Here is an 18196-nt window from a genome sequence, read left to right on the forward strand (position 1 = left end):
TGGTCCAGACTGATATATCTCGACAACTATTTAATGGATTGCCATGAAATTTGTTGCAGATATTCATGGTGCCTCGAGGATAAATGCTAGAGACTTTGGTGATCTACTGACTTTTCCTCTAGCACTGACAGTAGGTTGATTTTAGATAAATGTCTTGCATGCCTGTGAACCCTACTGTTCTATCCTGGTGTCATCCTGTTAAAATATTTTCTTGTAAATCTCCCGTATGGGAAGAGGAGGAAGAAGAAGAAGAAGAGGGAATCAGGTTGGATGATGCATTGCTCTACAGCGCTATGCTCTACTGAGTATTTCACTTGCATATTGCCTTAAAAATAGATACGTATGAACTGATTTCCGATATTCGAGTTGAGACTGCACCCTTATTATTTACCTTATTTTTAAATCCCAAAGTTGACAGGTATGGTCTTGATGAATCTGAGTAACTTTGGTCATCCGCTAACTTTTCTTCTAGCGCCACCATCAAATTTGTCCAAACTTGGTTTCACTAACAAAGACCACGCCTACGAACGTAGAAGGTTAACAATGGTTTATTGCTTGAAATGGAGCCGAGATAGGGAAAGAACGGATCGAATGCCCGAAGGGGGAGCTGAGTGATGTAGTGATGGGGGAGAGGGTCAAGGAATGAGGGGTAGGGGTCGAGGTGTGATGGATGAAGGGTTGAGGGGAAGACAGGTGGGAGATGAAGGGGAGGAGTCGGATCTGCCCGACGGATGCGTGAGTGAAGAGCAGACCGGTGTCTACTGGCAAGAAGGTGTGCGGGAACCGGTGGAGTCGAGACTCGGGGTGGGGGAGCCGTCTCTTAGTCTGCGGACGTGCGGAAACCCCCCGGTTCCTGTATGCAGACAAAGACAGGGAAGGGAGCAGAGGGGGAGAGAGAGAAAATAAAGGGATTTGGGTGGGAGGGATGAGAAAGCTGAGACGAAGGGAGTTGAACGGAGAAGGTGTGCTTAAGTACTAGGTGTGCAGAAATTGGATGAGTTTGCGGTGTGACCTTAGTTCCCAAATCTAGTTTATAAAACTTCACTTATGACCAGACACTTGCAAAACCAGTGACATTACCATTATCAGATGTTTGCATGCTAAGGTTGTAAACATGATAAAATCATACCTGCTAAAAATCAGTATGTTAGCATTGTTGTTGTGAACATGCTAGCATGGTGATGTCAGAATTTAGTTCCAAGCACCACTGTGCCTAAGTTTAGCCTCACAAAGTTACTAGCATGGCTCTAGACTCTTAGTCTTCTTAAATGTAAATATTCTACTGTAAAATTGTATTGTGTTTTTATCAACGCTTATTTACTTTGCATACAGACTTTTCCCAACATTATATGAGCTGTTGCTGCCATGCAGTTTACACAAGTACACAGAGTTGTCTTTTGATTTAATTTGTAGTATTTATGTAAACAACAGGGCTAGTAATTTTCCAGCCAGACTATCATTTTAAAGCATATTTAAAAAAGGGAACAAAAATAAGCCCTCAACTGAAATACGAATAGTGCAGTACTATTTAAGTACATTTGATGCAGTGGATAATCAAGACCACACATAGGAACATTATTTATTATAGACTGCTGCAGTCTGCTCTAGTGCTTCTGGAGAGCTTCACAGAAGAGCCATTAAAGTCCCTAAAAGAGCCATTAGACGAACTAAAGTGGCATCCATTTAGTCCCCTCCTGTGAGTTGCAGGAAAGATGATGACAATAGAACAGCAGAGTTAGTTTGTGCAATCTCCTGCTCCATTTTCCACAGACTAGAAATATCTGGAAAAGCTAAAGCAAGATGATGAGACAAAATGAAGCTACGGCTCAGAAACCTCTTTAGACTGAGAGAAGTCGTTATCAAGAAGGGTCTCGTATTATTTTCCCCGGTTTCATAATAGCTGTTAATGAACAGACCTATTCTAGGGATCCCTGGGACTTTTGCAAATGAGCCATTGCAGATTTCTTCGGTCGGTGCACTGAGCTTTTCTGGTGTTGTTTCATTGCTTTTGCTCACAATCATCAGTCCAGAAATGGATGGTTGGTAAGGCCAGAAGGAAGGAATCATGATGTTTTCTGCCGCACTGGTACTATTAGACATGATATAGAAACATGAGACAAGTCCTTTATTTTCCTAAACAGGGATTTCATAATATTTTGCAGTGTATCATGGGACTTTCATTCCACATATTTAGTTAGAAATTTCCTCCTGGGAGGACTGGGGGTGAAAGAACTACCCTGGACGTTTGACCCTGGCTGGTCCAGATACTGTCCAAGAAGAAGAGAGAAATCCAGCCCATAGATCTGAACTTTTTAAAATGTATTGTGTGTAAAATGTGTTATATAATATTTAAATGAATTATTCTGTACCCCACTGTTGAAGGATCCTTGGGTAAAACAGATGGCAACTGCGTTCTCATATAAGCACCTGCCTCCAGAAATAGTGTTTTGTGTTGTGGCTCATTAGAAACTGTTTTAGTTTTAATTAGTTTACCAATAAAGTTACAGTATGTTCATGACACCTAAATGTTAAAGGAACATTGAAACATTTTTGGCAGACGAACAACAAAAAATTATGAGTCTGTGGAAGTAGCGACTAAATACTTATTGACGCATGCCAACAACTGACTGCACGATCATTTATGAATTAGAAAGAATGGGTTGATGGAGCCGAACTTGCTGTCAGAAATGTGGAGGAATACAGGGCAGGGTTACCTACAAGTCTGAGACATGGTCAAAGTTGCCAAGCAGACCCTATTCTGTGCCTTGTTTTGTTTTCAGGTCCCAAAAAAACAAAATGATTAAAGAGAGGCAAAAGAAAGTTCTGTAGAGCTGCAGAGATTCATGCTAACTCTCTATCACTATGACTGACCTATTTCACATCTTGTCATTAGATTCAGTGTTAAATTTAGTGATTAATGGAGTTTGAGTTATTTGAGTGTTGACTGTCAAATGGTAACCCGGATTTAAAGGTATTTGGTGATATTTTCCACATTTTCTTCCCCACTCTGTGCCAAATAGTTCCTTTCATTATATGTCATCTTTGCTGTTTTTATACTTACAGCTTTGGTCATTCATGTGAGCATACCATGTTAAGTATTGTATAATAAATTCAGCATTCAGGCAGTACGCTGGCTGGAAACATCACTAGTGCTGCACTGATGTCTGGTGCTTCAAATCATTGTGTTGCATTTGTAGCAAGGCACTTTGTTCTCTTTAGGTTTTTTTCAGCCTCACCTTTGCAAACGGTGGTCTGCTGCTTTTCCGTGTTGCTGGGAATTATTCTGAACGCAAACAGTGTTCTATATTACTATGAGTATATAAAACGATAAAATCCAAGATGGACCAATGGTCCCCTCGTGACAAACCCTCCCTCATTTTCCCTCCATGGAGCCTGTTTGCCAATAGAAAGGACTAATAAAACACATTTGGATATATTTTACCCTTTTGTTTCATTCCTGTTTGGCTCATTGCTGGCTCTCAGGTGGACTGGCCCAGCAGGTAAACTCCCAGTACTCCAGATGGTCACTCGGCCTCTGACTGCTTCCTAGCCATGTTACTACACAAGTGTGAATTTGGATTATTAAACCACCAAACTGAAGAGCTGAATCTTAAAAGCAGCTACTGTACTGGATCCGGCAATGGATTCGCTGTCTATTCAAACACAGTTATCAATGGCATTCCTTCACATATCTGATTATTATATTAAATGTGTCGACTGGTGATTAATTTCCACTTGCGCAGCGCTGGTAAAAGTATCTGCTAGTTCTGTGTTGATGATGACATGTCCTGTAATTGACTATGATTAATAGTTGCCATGGAATTGCTAATGTGCCCCAAAGGCAGAGCTCTGAGTCGGTCGTATTACAAAGTGATGATTAAATGTCCTCAGTTCATCCCCTGGGGAGCATTAGGCTATAACAGTGTGTCAGAGGACAGAGGAGGAATCTTCCATCTCAGACATCCATTAGGGAACACAACAGTTGTCTCGCCATGATAATCTTGGGTCCCATTTGATATGAAGTTGGCTCACCTCACTTTGTCTGCTTGAATTACAGGATTGTTTTCTGACTATTATTTCAGTCAGTTATCTGGCATGGAAATTGATGTGATCTTAAACAGAAATGTTTCACACAAAGACTGGTGCAAACTTTCCACAATTATGGACAGTGTTGGACAACTTGAATCTAAATATGTTAAATTAAAAAATGAAACATTCCAGGCTCAAAGTGGAGATACATCCTTATTAATTTAAAGTGGGAAACGATGAATCAAATCACTATGTGTAATCTTAAAGGTGTCACTTGTCGTGATAAACCACCAGAGAATTATCACCTGCCTCTAAAGCCCACAACTTTACTTTTATGGTTACCGCTCTCATAGTGTCTCTTTCTGCCGCAGCAGGCAGCTGTTTTCAGCCAAAAGCTTAAAAAATTCAGTGTACACTACCTGCTCAGCAGCAAACAGCAGACAGGCACAGTTAGCGCCTAGCTGGGGAACATAGAAGAACATTTAGCAGCTAAAGAGCTATATATTGTCCTCAGCAGTTGGTGGAAACAAAAAAACACAGCTAACAGAGAGTTAATATTTTACTATATTAACCATATCTGAGTTGAGAGAATTTACCCCTCACTCCTTTGTTTCTTGTGTTCCATGTGGACAGTATAAAATTATGTAAAATTCAAAAGATTATGTCCAGATACACAAACATGATGCAACATTTAAATATTCTGTTCCCAAGTTGTATGCATTGAGTTTGTTGAAAGATAAAATTATACCAAAATGCTGCCATGCATCTCATCCATCCCATTATCCTTTAAAAAAATTGATCATATGATGGATACAGGCTTTCTCCTTCCCAGAAGGGCTTCCATGCTGAGTAGCTACAGGAGATGAATCTCCTAAATTTGCAACCCATAACTATCTGAACTCCTTTTAGTAATTTCCACTGCTTCCTCCCTAATTCTGCAGCACACTGATGAAGAGAAAGTTGTCAAAAACCAATGAATCTTGCAAAAATACAAAACATAAAGAATAAAACTGCATCAATTTGTTAGAGATAAGTTATTAATAAATGAGTGAAGGAGTAAAACTAGTAGTTGCAAATAAGGATCTTACACCACCTCCACCCCAATCAATCACTGACAGTATGATAGATATATGCTGTAGACTGAGGAAGCATAATTTACTAATGGCACACTACAGTACATGACTTCTGGGTGTTAAAGTCTTCAGAATAATTCAAACTTGTGATATCAATGTAAATAATTTCCTCACTTAGCATGCAGGGCCCATTTAACTCTGCTAATGTGCGCAACCATATTCACATTAACATGGGATATGTCGATGTATTTATTAGTAGAATCCAACAGAAACACAACAGCCCTGGCAACTATTTAAAATATGTGATGAGAAAATAAAACCATATATAACAACTAAAATACAAAGCATATTATTGGACTGATAATAAGTTGAGTTTTATGTTTATATTATATTGCAATAAAAACTTATAATTACTCTCTGTCAAAATAAACTCACAAGTACAATCAATCAAACCACATTCTTCTTGTTATGAGAACATAATTGCATTGGGCTTTATTGTACCTGTTGAAGAGAAGTACATATCAACAAGTACATGCCGAGTATAAAGTACAAACAGAGAAACCTTAACCTGGCCTCAAATACTGACATGTAGAAAAGAAACACAACCATTAAAGCTTTCTGAGGTATGTTTTTGTGGAGTCATAGGTGAAAAGATCTGATCTTCTAATGATTTGTTAGGTGTAATTCGAGTTCACTGGTTGTAATGTTGTAGAGAAATATAATTACAGATTTTGTGACAGAATTTCAAGTGTCTATCTCATTATAGCAGGGAGTTTTTGCTCTGTGCTGTTTCACCATTTTTTTTCTTCTGGGAATTTTGAACAAAGTTTTGTAATGAGTCCTTCCAAGAGGGAAGGACTTGGCTGGAAGAAAGGAAGACAGTAAGCTGTCCCCTGTGATTAATTCAAATGAGATGAAGCATGAACCCCATAGGAGTGTTGCTTAGATAATTACAGCAAAGGAGACGAGAGCAAACGTTATCCTGCTGACAAAACCAAAGTCACAAGAACAATTAATGAAGGTAAAGAAAGCCTGATGATCAGCCCCGGCACGGCCCTGAGCTCAGAGGGCGAGCGGCATTTTTCAGCATTTGCATGGTGGCTGCTTCTAATATTTGTTGTGGTAGAAAGCTGGATGTGGTGTATTATTTATGGACGTGGTGTGGTTATAAAGTTCTCTTTTTACTGCAAGTTCTGCAATCCCTGAGGGAGTGTTGTTAGTTGTTAGTGGTTCTCTGTTGTCTGTTTTATGGTTTGCTTATATTGTTTCCCACTGAGCAGGGAGGGGGTTTGTAATGTAAATGCATGTTTCAGTCCTTTTTGCTTTGTCCCCTTAATATTTATTAATGCCTAACTTCTTCTCTTAATATTCAGGCCAGTAGCACACTGAGTAGCATAGGGACTTCCTGAGTACTTGGAGTGGAAAGGTTTTCTATGCTGAATGAATCCACCAGATTAGTGTTTCAAGCTAAATGCTACTGAGTACCAAACATGCGTAGCAAACAGAGTCTGCAAGCTGCACAGTGTAGCACAGTCAAGGAGCCATTTCTCATATCACATTTGTGCCTGTAGTTTCTGTAGCGCAGCAAGTAATGATTGTTGCATTTAATGATTAATGTGTTCATTTTTATTTTTTTTTAATAGTGAAAATGATTTTCCCAGAGCTCAACATGACATCTTCAGTTGGTTATTGTGTCTGATCAGCAGTTTGTAGCCCAAAGGTATTCAATTATCAGTTATATTCAACAGAGAAAATCATTGGCATTTTTAGTTGCTAAATGACTTAGGAAATTAATCAATTTAGCACTACTGTACCTGCAGTTATGAAAAGTAATGTACTTTTCATAGTCTTCCACAACAAAACTTGTAGTTTGTAACTGCCCTCCAGAATGACACATGCACGTCGTATCTGTGCTGATGCCCCCATCTTCAGGACAGTACAGTTGGTATTTCCTGGGCGGCTGTGGCTCAGGAGGTAGAGCGGGTTGGTCGTTAATCGGAAGGTCGGCGGCTCAATCCCTGGCTCCCCCTGGTTGCGTGTCGAAGTGTCCTTGGGCTATTCTGCCAGTGTATGAGTGAGTGTGAATGTTAGTTTCCGTTTGAGCACTTAGGCTCAGTGTATGAATGCGTGTGACTGGTGAATGCAGATGTAGTGTAAAAGCGCTTTGAGTGGTCGAAAAGACTAGAAAGGCGCTATACAAATACGGAGCATTTACATCCTTTCCAAAACCATCACAAATCACCGTTTCAAAAATAATATTTAAGGTTAAGAAATATTCCTGGCTAAAGGTTTGACAAATTTACAGCCCCTAAAACATTGTCTGCAAATGTAAACTATTAAATATTTGTAACTAAAAATGCAACAATCAAAGTTTTGAAGCAAACATCCTTTCCGTATTATTTGTTAACACTCAAAAGCTCAGCTAATCTGCTTCATCAAGATTGCGTGGTTGTTGTTTAATCTCATTTGATATGATTAGTGACTTTAAATCAGTGAGAAGGGCTCATAATTTAATTATTAATAATTTTTGTAGTAAACTGATTTTGGAAATAGGTTTTTAGGATCTTAAAACTGACCAAACATCACCCCAATGTCAACCAAAGTCAGTGACAACTGCAGCTGTGGCTGTAGGTCACATCCTCCTCAGCCAGAGAGTAGGTCTCGTTGTGGTTTCTTTGCTCTGCACTTAGCACCTTCAGGAGCTGCCTTTGCTGCATCTGACTAGGTGACCATCCCTAATCACGTTTGTCTAACATGTCATACTTGGAGATTGGGAGCTTTACCCTGCCACACATCTTCAATTCAACACAGTCATGGAAATAGGTCATGATTTATCTTGTTTTCTTTAATTATTGATGTATTTAATTCTTTCTAGAAAACTGTCTATGAGCCGTAGTGCAAACTGTGCTGTGAGCAGCGCGCTCTGTTTACATCTGACTGCCTGTGTCAGGGGCCTTTAGTCTGACAGATGGAGAACCTTGGGCGCAGATTCACCGTGTCATTCTGTCTAAGGAATGAGGTTTCAAGACAGGCCAACTTTCCTCAGACGGGGTATTTTTGGAACAAACAATCAAAGAAGATCAGAGAGAGAATGTGTGTGCTGTGATGTGTTTACTGTTGCACTGCTTTCTCAGAGGTTCAGACTTTCACACATCTTGTTTTATTCACGTCACTCATTTATCCAGAGAGAGTGCATGAACTCACAAGATTCAGGCAGTGGTGATTTCTGTCTAAAGTGTCCATGTTCTTCTATAAGCATGAAAGCTCCAGCATTCTAATAAACCGAGTAAAAATTTAGATCAATGGGGATATTAATTTTCAGCCTCACACTGCAGTATTTTCACTCTCAGAGCAACATCGTTATTCTTAAATGCTTCGCTAATGACCTAATCGATAAGCTGCTGTGAAGTTGTCAAAATCCTAAATCAGAGAATTATGAGTCAGCACTGAAAATCTGCCTCTGAATAACACAGGCACTGAATTTCAGACGTTGAAATTCATTACTCTACTGGTTTTCAAAACTATTAGAATTGTAAAATTTCTTTTGACTTTCATTTGTTCTCTGCTCCTGCTACGTACAGACAGAGCTTGAAATAGGTTCATACTAAAAGCAATGCACCACATTCATCATGAAAGATACCAGAAAGTTAGATTTACTTCATCTCTGTGGCTGGTGTAATTTTTACAGAAAACTGTTGAGTTATGAGGTCGTTTGAGTCCTCGGGACCTTGGGAAACATATTACATGATTTTCTCATTCATAAATAAACTGAAGTTAGGCTTTACTCAACAACTATGTGTTAAAACTGTAGGAAAATGTTTGCGTTATGGCTTCTCAAATGCACACAATTTTTTTGGTCATTTCAGAGGACATTACATTAATTCTCTGGGGACTTACCTGTAACTAGTACTACTTGCATAATCCTTAATTCAAATCTTCATTGTAAACCAACTGTGTGTGGAAAGATGTTTGTTCTACAATATGACAGGTAATTCCACCTTATTGCAGTTTGGATTCATATTCATATGTTAACATTTTACATGAAAAAAGGCAAGTAGCATCATGCATGGATGACACTGACGCAAATGTATACTGTACGTTGTAGTAAGTCCACATAAAGAAATAACTTGTTTCCTTATTTGTTACATGAGAAGAGTGATACCATTCTCATATCTATCCATTAAATATGAAGGCAGCAGGAGATGGTTTGCTTAGCTAATCATAAAGACTGCAATGGGGGAAACAGCTAGCCTGGCTCTGTTCATAGGTAACAAAATATGTCACTAATTAACAATTTTTGTCTTGTTTGTCATAAAAACAACAGTTCACCATTTTACAAGGGATTATGTGCTGCTGTAGCGGCCAAGTTTCCAGTGTTTGTGCTAAGCTAACTGACAGATATGACAGTGGTATTGATCCTCTCATCTAACTGTCTCCCTGTAAGGTAATAAGCATATTTCCCAAAATGTTAAGCTATTCCTTTTTTTTAAATTTTATTTTAATTTTATTGCTCCTATCAAATGCAGCTGCAGCTTCCGTGTCAAATGAAAATTACTTCAGCACCATGAGCACCTCACTCACTATTGACTGGTTTATTTACAACCGGTCTGATTTTCTGACTGCTCATTTTTGGTCACGCGATATAGAAACAATGGTAAAAAAAATCTGAATTATCCTTTAATAGAATTACAATATTATGTCTGTCCTATCCAAGCCTACAATAACATTTCTAATGGCAGGAAGTTCACTAGGTTTAAAAATGCTCTCCTGATTCATTTGACATTTTGCACACACACTGACAGAGATATTGTAGTTTCCTGATGATGGTCATGTAAGAAAACTGGGAGGGGGAAAAAGAGAAAAATAAGAGCTAAAGATAAAATGAGGATAGAATAAGAGCACAGACTCCTAGGGGATTTACTGAGAGGCACGATGTGCGTAAGATTTAATTTCAAGGCAGCAATTTCCCACTCAGCAAGGACTGTGTGGGCATATGTGTATGAATAAATGTACGGTGAATCAGAGGGTGTGCAAAAGGGGGAGCTTGCTCTGCTTCACCACAGAAGTGCTGCAAGTACTCACATGTTGAAAGAGTTGTGCAGAAAATTAATGTGTGCACTGAGAGTAATGTGTAGGACTTTGTTATAATGACTAGATCTCAGTGTTGGACACAATAGTATAATTTTATCTTTAATGAGTATCTTTATGACATTATGTTGGTAAAATACATGCACTTTTCTCGTGTCGAAATATATCCTCCAGGTGATTTGGTATCCCGGGCAATGCACCACCTCCAGCCACTGCACATCAAGAACCCCAGCAATGGGACTCCAGTCCACCAGAAGACCACCACCACAGTCCACTGGGAGCCTGAGGCCCTCTATACCCTGTGTTACTTCATGCACTGCCCACAGATGGAATGGGAAAACCCCAACGTTGAGCCCTCCAAAGTCACCTTACAGACTGAGAGGTGAGGCTAACAGTAACCCTGGAAATTATTTAATCCAAATCTAGGACCAGTTTGCCTAAATATTTTATCATATTAGCTTTTTTTTTTGGACCAAGAAGCAGTATCTAAGGGTGCTTTCACACCTGTAGTTCGGTTCATTTGGTCCAGACCAAGTTAGGTTCTGGTCCAGTTCGTGTTCACACTGCAGTTTTACAAATGAACCAAGAGAAGTAACCATGGCGTTACACAGACTTACAGGTAACTTGTTGATTGGACAGTTTTGGCGATTGTAATCCTGAATCATCAGGACCCACATGGGGAAATCAATCTCCACTGACTGACAGACGTTTATGCAGCACTCTAATACTTCTGATCTGTATCGCAAAGAGCTCTCAAAGTAATAATTTATTATAAGCATGATTAGTAATTTTAGACCACAGATCGACCACATAGTCTATTAAGAATAACGTAAAAACAGGACATGTACAGTAATAATTCGGGTCTTATTAGCCTATAGTATACTGTGGTATTGCTGTCACAAAAGTTTAATGAACTTAATGAACTGACAGGGTAAAGGGAATAATACTTGCCCTTCTTCAAGCATACCGAGACCACCTCTTCAAGGAGGTCTCGGTATGCTTGTTTGGTCCGCTTTTGGTGCGCACCTGAGTATGATTTCTGCATTCACACCTGCCCAAACAAACCGCACCAAAGGGGAAAATGAATTCTAGTGCGATTCAACCACCTAAATGAGGTAGTCCCAAGTTGGTTATGGTTAAACTGTGGTGAATCTTTGTGCAGTGAATGTCATCCATACTGTCATTGGATGAAAATTATTTTCTTTGCATCGAATGCACCTTTGGTGGCATTCTTGAATTTTTAACAAAAAAACAAGCAAAACAAAAAACAGGAGGGACAATACATTTTGTCTTAGCAGAGAAGCAATACATGTAGCGCTTATTTGTACATTTTTCTGGCCAATGCAGATTATTTTGTTCCCTTCAGTTTCATTATGTCCCAAAAACAAAAAAAAACAAATGGGCAGGACATTATTTCTCAGTAATGGGGGTAAACAGCTGCACCATGAGGAACGCATCACACTTATGTAGTAAAGATCGGAAATATAACAACTGTTAGAGCAGACTAGTTGGGTTAAGGTCACGGGGGATGATAAAACTCCCAACAAACCAATCTAGTGTGGAAACAGGATAGAATTTGACCAGTTTGAGAATTTTATTGCAGGTATTTATCACAGAGCTGCTCAGAAAAACCTCAGTAGAAATAAAAACTTTGTGCCAATCCAGTTGTTGGATCTTTCAAAGAACACAACTCCCAAATGACCTGCCCACACAGAGACATAAACTCATGATGTGTTGCTTTATGTTAATTCAAAGTCCAGTCTAAATGTCCAAGTTTATCAACAGAAAGTCACTTTCAAACAGACAACAAGGTGAAAATGAGAGGTAAATTCACACGTTCTATGATACCCAACTTTAGAGTATGAAATTTCACTTCAGCACTTGACAGACAACTGGCAAATATGTAAACAAAGGCATTTACAGTATGCCTGGCTACCATTATTAACATAGCTTTTTTATTGGTCTAGTTCGAGCGATTTACATGATACGGTACCAGTAACTGTGACCACCTAAACACAAACCTGTGTTTTACCAGTTGTCAAGGATCACCTGAACTCTTTTAATCAACTTACTCGCACACAATGCATTAGGTATACCAAGGATCAGTTTAGAAATACAAAAGCATCATTTTAAATGGCATAGGCCTTGGCAGACATTCTGGAAATGCAGACAGTCTCAAAATTTAATTCAGTGTCTCAAAGAGCCAAAAAATGATCAATTTTGACAAGAACTCCTGTCCTGCAACACTATGATATGTGGTCCTGTACCTCCACTCATCAAGCTTTAAATCAAACGGTAAGATGATTTTTATCTCTGAGAAATGTTTGCGTAAGTTAAAATCCAATCTCCCAAAATGTCCATTGCCCACATTTCTGGCACACTGTGCACAGTGTAAAAGCACTGTATTCAGTGGGCACAAACTCTCTGTCTGACACATATATCCTTTCAACAACATTGCCTCTGTCAGTTAATAGCTGAGAGTTAGAATAATTTAAAAATGTAAAAGTTAATACAGTCATTCCTACTTTCTTGCACGAGTTTTTCACCCCACAAGCGATCTTGTAAGATGCTGCGTGGGCTGGTCAGTGCTGACACTTCCCTAGGCATCGAGCAGATTGATGGGAACCAGGGGGACTTCACTTGGATGGACAGATATTCCAACATTTTCCCTCCACTCTGAGGAGATGAAACTCCATCCTGACGACACTGGGGAGCAAAAGGAACGTCAGGCGGAGTGACATGTCAGCAGGCTATCGACTCCCCAGAGAGAAAATTCTCTATTTAGCATTCTACGGAAAAGGTTGAAGACAAGTGGAAAGGGCCTGAAAAACACAGCGGGATGAGAGGGAGGCAGAATATGATTAAATGAGATAAAATCAGCTTTTAGGATTGTTTTGTGAAGATAAGTCTCTGTAAGGTGAAAAACTATTGAAGGGAAGTAAATTACTGAAATTACTTTTACACCTGAGCTGACATCAAATTTGCCTTAGAAGAAGAAACCTGGGTTATTACTCCATTTTTTAGAGTTCATGAAGAATCTAAAGGAGTTTAAAATAGTAACAGAGCTGCAATACATTATGGTATATATCCAGTATTTTAGTCAAGACGTTTATTCCTAAGGAGGAAATTTTACACTTGCAACTCTGGGTGGTGGTTGTCGCTACGGGCCGCTTTTTGGATCGATGGATTACATTACACTCTGTGTTTTTAGTCCACACTGGGCCTCTCTCTTTTTAAAACCTAGAATGGTATGTATGTTTTTCGGGAAGCAGACATCGGTTAGAGTACAAGCTCTGAGAAAATGGAGGAGGTCTGAATTGTGTCATTAGTCGGCCTACTGCTAAACAGCAGTGAAGACTTCACTTTACAAAAAAAACAAACCTGCCAGAGTTCAAATTCCTGACAGGCTGTAGGTGTAAAGAGAAGGATAGCTTTGGCTGTGGAATGAGAAAATGATGCACACAAAATGTAGACTAGTCAAACACAGTGCATCAATATCTAAAAGCTGCTGCCTTGATTAAAAATGTGCTTACAGCAAATTTACAGAAGGACCAGGCAGCTGCATACATGGTAAACAACAGTCCCAAATGATTTCTCTCATCTGGGTACGTGGTTCTGTTTGAAATCATTTTTTGAGAAATTATGGTTGCCAGAGGGTCATGAGAGACAAAAGCTCTACAGAAACCTTCACTGATGGATTCATAATATGATTTAACTGACTATAACATGAAATTAGCCCAGTTAATTCAGTGTTCTAAGGTTTTATAATGTGCATCTGAGGCTGCTTCATGGTTTTAAAAGCCTTAAAACACTTTTATTAACATCCATATTTCTAACTCTCCCATAATTAATGTTTCTTGTAGAATAAGTACGTTTGTTGTTAAAAGTATTCTGAATAGTCATGAAAATGGTATAGTCATGAAGTACAATAAATGGGGAAACATCAAGCTTAATATCTGCTTAATGAGAACCTTATGAAAAGTTTGCGCTATCTACCAATGACCTGCTTTAAGGGCACTGCAAAGATGAGCTATATTCCATTGCTGTTCTGTTTGTCATTAGTTCGCTAATGTAGCGTAAAGAAAGGGACAGTTTTTAAGTGCCTTTATGAGGATAATTATTATGAATGAGTAGGATTTACTGAAGACACACTGACAGTGTATAAACTTCATGGAAATGATTTCAACCTACAAACTTTTTTGTACATACATTTACTCATTTAGCTGACACTTTTATCCAAAGCAACTTACAATTGCTATACATGTCAGAGGCCGCACGCCTCTGCAGCAACTAGGGGTTAAGTGTCTTGCTCAGGGACACATTGGTGGATGGGTCACAGTGGGGAACTGAACTCGGGTCTCTCACACCAAAGGCATGTGTCTTATCCACTGATCCATCACCACCCCATTTTTCTCATTTCTGTTTTGTGATATAGAATATCTTTTATCGTGAACTGTAGCCAAATGCAACCAGAATACAGCTGATGAGACAAATATGGTAATAAATGTTAGATGGATAATCCTTTTCACTTTTAAAAATACACAGTAGGTTAATCGTGCCCAACTTATCTGGCATCGTCCCTTATCTCACAAAAGCACTTAGGTTTGATTGTTATTTTGTAGCTGCTGTAAAACAGTCGCCTTGGACTTACAGTGGGTAGGAAAAGTCTACACACCCCTGTTAAAATGCCGGGTTGTTCAATCATGTCAGAACTTTTTCCACCTTTAATGTAACCTATAATGTGAACAATTCAATAGAAAAACAAACTGAAATCTTTGAGGAGGTTGCATATGTGTGCACACCCTCTTATAACTGGGGATGTGGCTGTGTTCAGAATTAACCAATCACATTCAAACTCAGGTTAACTAGAAGTCATTACACACCTGCCATCATTTAACGTGACTCTGATTAATCACAAATAAAGTTCAGCTGTCCTAGTAGGATTTTCCTGATATTTTCTTAGTTGCATCTCTGACCAAAAAAAAAGGTCCGCAGAGAGCAAAGCATCAGAGAGATCTCATTGTTGAAAGACATAAGTCAGGAGACAGGTACAAAAGAATTTCCAAAGCATATACCACGGAACACAGTGAAGACAGTCATCAAGTGGAGAAAATATGGCACAACTGTGACTTTACCAAGAACTGGGCGTCCATCCAAAATTGATGAAAAGACGAAAAAAAAACTGGTCAGGGAGGCTTCAAGAGGCCTACAGCAACATTAAAGGAACTGCAGGAATTTCTGGCAAGTACTGGCTGTGTGGTACATGTGACAACTATCTCCCGTATTCTTCATATGAATGGGCTATGGGGTAGGGTGGTAAGACAGAAGTCTTTTCTTAAAGAAAAACATCCAAGCACGGCTGAAGTTTGCAAAAATGATCAAGTCCCCCAAAAGCATGTGGGAAAATGTGTTATGGTCTGATGAAACCAAGGTAGAACTTTTTGGCCATAATTCCAAAAAGTATATTTGGTGCAAAAACAACACTGCACATCACCCAAGGAACAGCATACCCACAGTGAAGCATGGTGGTGGCAGCATCATGCTTTGGGGCTGTTTTCTTCAGCTGGAACCGGGGCCTTAGTCAGGGTGGAGGGAATTATGAACCGTTCCAAATACCAGGCAGTTTTGGCACAAAACCTTCAGGCGTCGGTTAGGAAGATGAAGAGGAAGTTCACCTTTCAGCACGACAACGACCCAAAGCACACAACCAAATCCACATAAGCATGGCTTCACCAGAAGAAGATTAATGTTTTGGAATGGCCCAGCCAGAGCCCAGAGCCTGAATCCAACTGAACATCCGAAGAGGGCTGTGCACAGGCGATGTCCTCGCAATCTGACAGATTTGGAGCGCTTTTGCAAAGAAGAGTGGGCAAATATTGCCACGTCAAGATGTGCCATGCTAATAGACTCCTACCCAAAAAGACTGACTGCTGTAATGAAATCAAAAGGTGCTTCAACAAAGTATTAGTCTAAGGGTGTGCACACTTATGCAACCAGGTTATTTGAGGGTTTTTATTTTTCATTTTTCCCCCCTCAAAGATTTAAACTTGTTTTTCAATTGAATTGTTCACATTCTAGGTCACATTAAAGGTGGAAAAAGTTCTGACATGATTTATCTTTGTCTCATTATTTTACATCATAAGAACCTGGCATTTTAACAGGGGTGTGTAGACGTTTTCTATCCACTGTATAAGTATACTTGACTTATATTTCCCCCAGAGTTAATTTTGGCAGTTACTCTGGGAAAATTTTCCTCAAAAGGAATAGATTCATAGGCCCTTTCTCTTATTAAAACATGAAAGCTTGTCAAAGAATACGTTTACCATTACCGTTGCTTTCAGTGTACCTCTATTTTTTACCATGGATATACCATCTAAAAAAACTGCAAGATTTTAGCTGCTAAACAGAGTGGTGATCACCTGCTCTCACTAATTAGCTATTCACTAAACCCCTTTTCCAAACAATTATTCAATCATAGCTTATCAACTAGGCAAGGCAGGTGGCTAACTTTGGATTTATCACTATCCACCACATTTTAATAGCTAGGTAGCTACTGTTACAGCAGTCAATAACATTTGTCATTTTCAAAAATGAGGTTCATGAACTGAAAAAGAAAAGGCTGTCCTTCTCTTCCTCTGTTGGAAATCAACCCATTTTTTCAAACATTACAGTGATTTTCAAGTGGCAACCTGCCACCATTATCATAAACTGCATTAGCAAATGTGTCGTTCAAGTGCTGACTCAGTACATGACAAAATAAGATAAACAGCTTGTTCCACTCGTGAACTGATGTAAAGGAGTTAAATATCTGAAATGACTGACCTGAATTTTGCTGTTGTTGCACTGTGGATAAAAGATAAACTGCAGACAGAAAAACATAAGAGTGTGTATATGAGGAGGATAGATTAAGTGATTTACAGGCTATGAGACTATCTACACACACACACAGGGTGGTCCAGGAAATAAATGATGAAATATGAACATGTCAGCCAGGCAAGACCCATTACTGATTTTGAAAAAAGAAGGTAATATCAGCATTTAAGGAGGTTGTAGCTTCTAGATCTCTTTCTGTTCCGGAGTTTTAAAGTATGAATATTGTAGCTACCTTTTCAGTAATCTATAAGGGCATCTTTAATTAGAAATTGTTTGGCTATCAGTGTTGGACCAGGGTCTTTATTAAGTGATTTTATTTGAAAAGTGAGTAGAGCACACAGAGCATTAGGAATCCCCGGCAATGTGTTTTAAAGGATAAGGTGAAGTTAGAAAAATACATTTTGATATAGAAAGGTCACATTATTCAGGAAATTATATATTTTGATATGGTCTGTAACATTCTGTGTTTTTGCTATCTACATTTTTAAATGTAACTATTCATGTGAATCATTTATTTACAATTTCTCTTTTAAATTACATGATGCAGATATAGTACACTTTTGTTCATGTTATATAATGATGCTACGTTATTTATGCCATAGCGTAAGTTTAGTAAGTTAAAGCCCCTGAACACTTGGCAAGTATTTCTCCATAAAAATAAATTAATGGTGACAATCAAAGTAAAAAACACATCTTAAGGTGATACTTCAAGAGTTTAACACACAAAGACTTCATCTAGACTGTGTGGGTGTGGTTTGATTAGATTTGATTGACAGTGACCAAACAACCCACTTACTCATCAGATTCTGATGCACATGTTGCTAAAATCTGATACATAGTAGTATATCACCTTTTTCGCAACAAAGCACCACCCACTTCAAACCAACAAGACGCACAGAGAAATTAATTTGACACCATGACAATGATTATTTTAAAATATGATACAGTATTTGTATGTAAATCTATGACTGATTTTAGTATTTAATGTAGCCTATTTTAAATTTGAATTTATATTAATTGCATGAGTTGACCTGCCGAGGGACCGCACTTTGAAATTAGCAAGTGGCTAAATTTCTAATCCTTATGTGAGATTAATGTTGTTTTTATATGGTCCCTGTGGTATACTTTTATTA

General features: G+C 38.8%; 1 protein-coding gene across 2 annotated transcripts in view; it reads left to right on the forward strand.

Annotated features, from left to right (window-relative positions):
• btbd11a (BTB (POZ) domain containing 11a) overlaps positions 1 to 18196 on the forward strand; it is a 180806-nt gene that overhangs the window by 137935 nt on the left and 24675 nt on the right. For both annotated transcript variants that reach the window (XM_038738711.1, XM_038738710.1), the window contains exon 3: positions 10365 to 10572. In XM_038738711.1, coding sequence (XP_038594639.1) covers positions 10365 to 10572 — 208 coding nt within the window. The remainder of the gene's footprint in view (positions 1 to 10364; positions 10573 to 18196) is intronic.

The sequence above is a fragment of the Micropterus salmoides genome, unplaced genomic scaffold (genome assembly GCF_014851395.1).
Source record: "Micropterus salmoides isolate LMB-PRFRI ecotype aquatic unplaced genomic scaffold, ASM1485139v1 Ms_hic_scaffold_23, whole genome shotgun sequence".
NCBI lineage: Eukaryota > Metazoa > Chordata > Actinopteri > Centrarchiformes > Centrarchidae > Micropterus > Micropterus salmoides.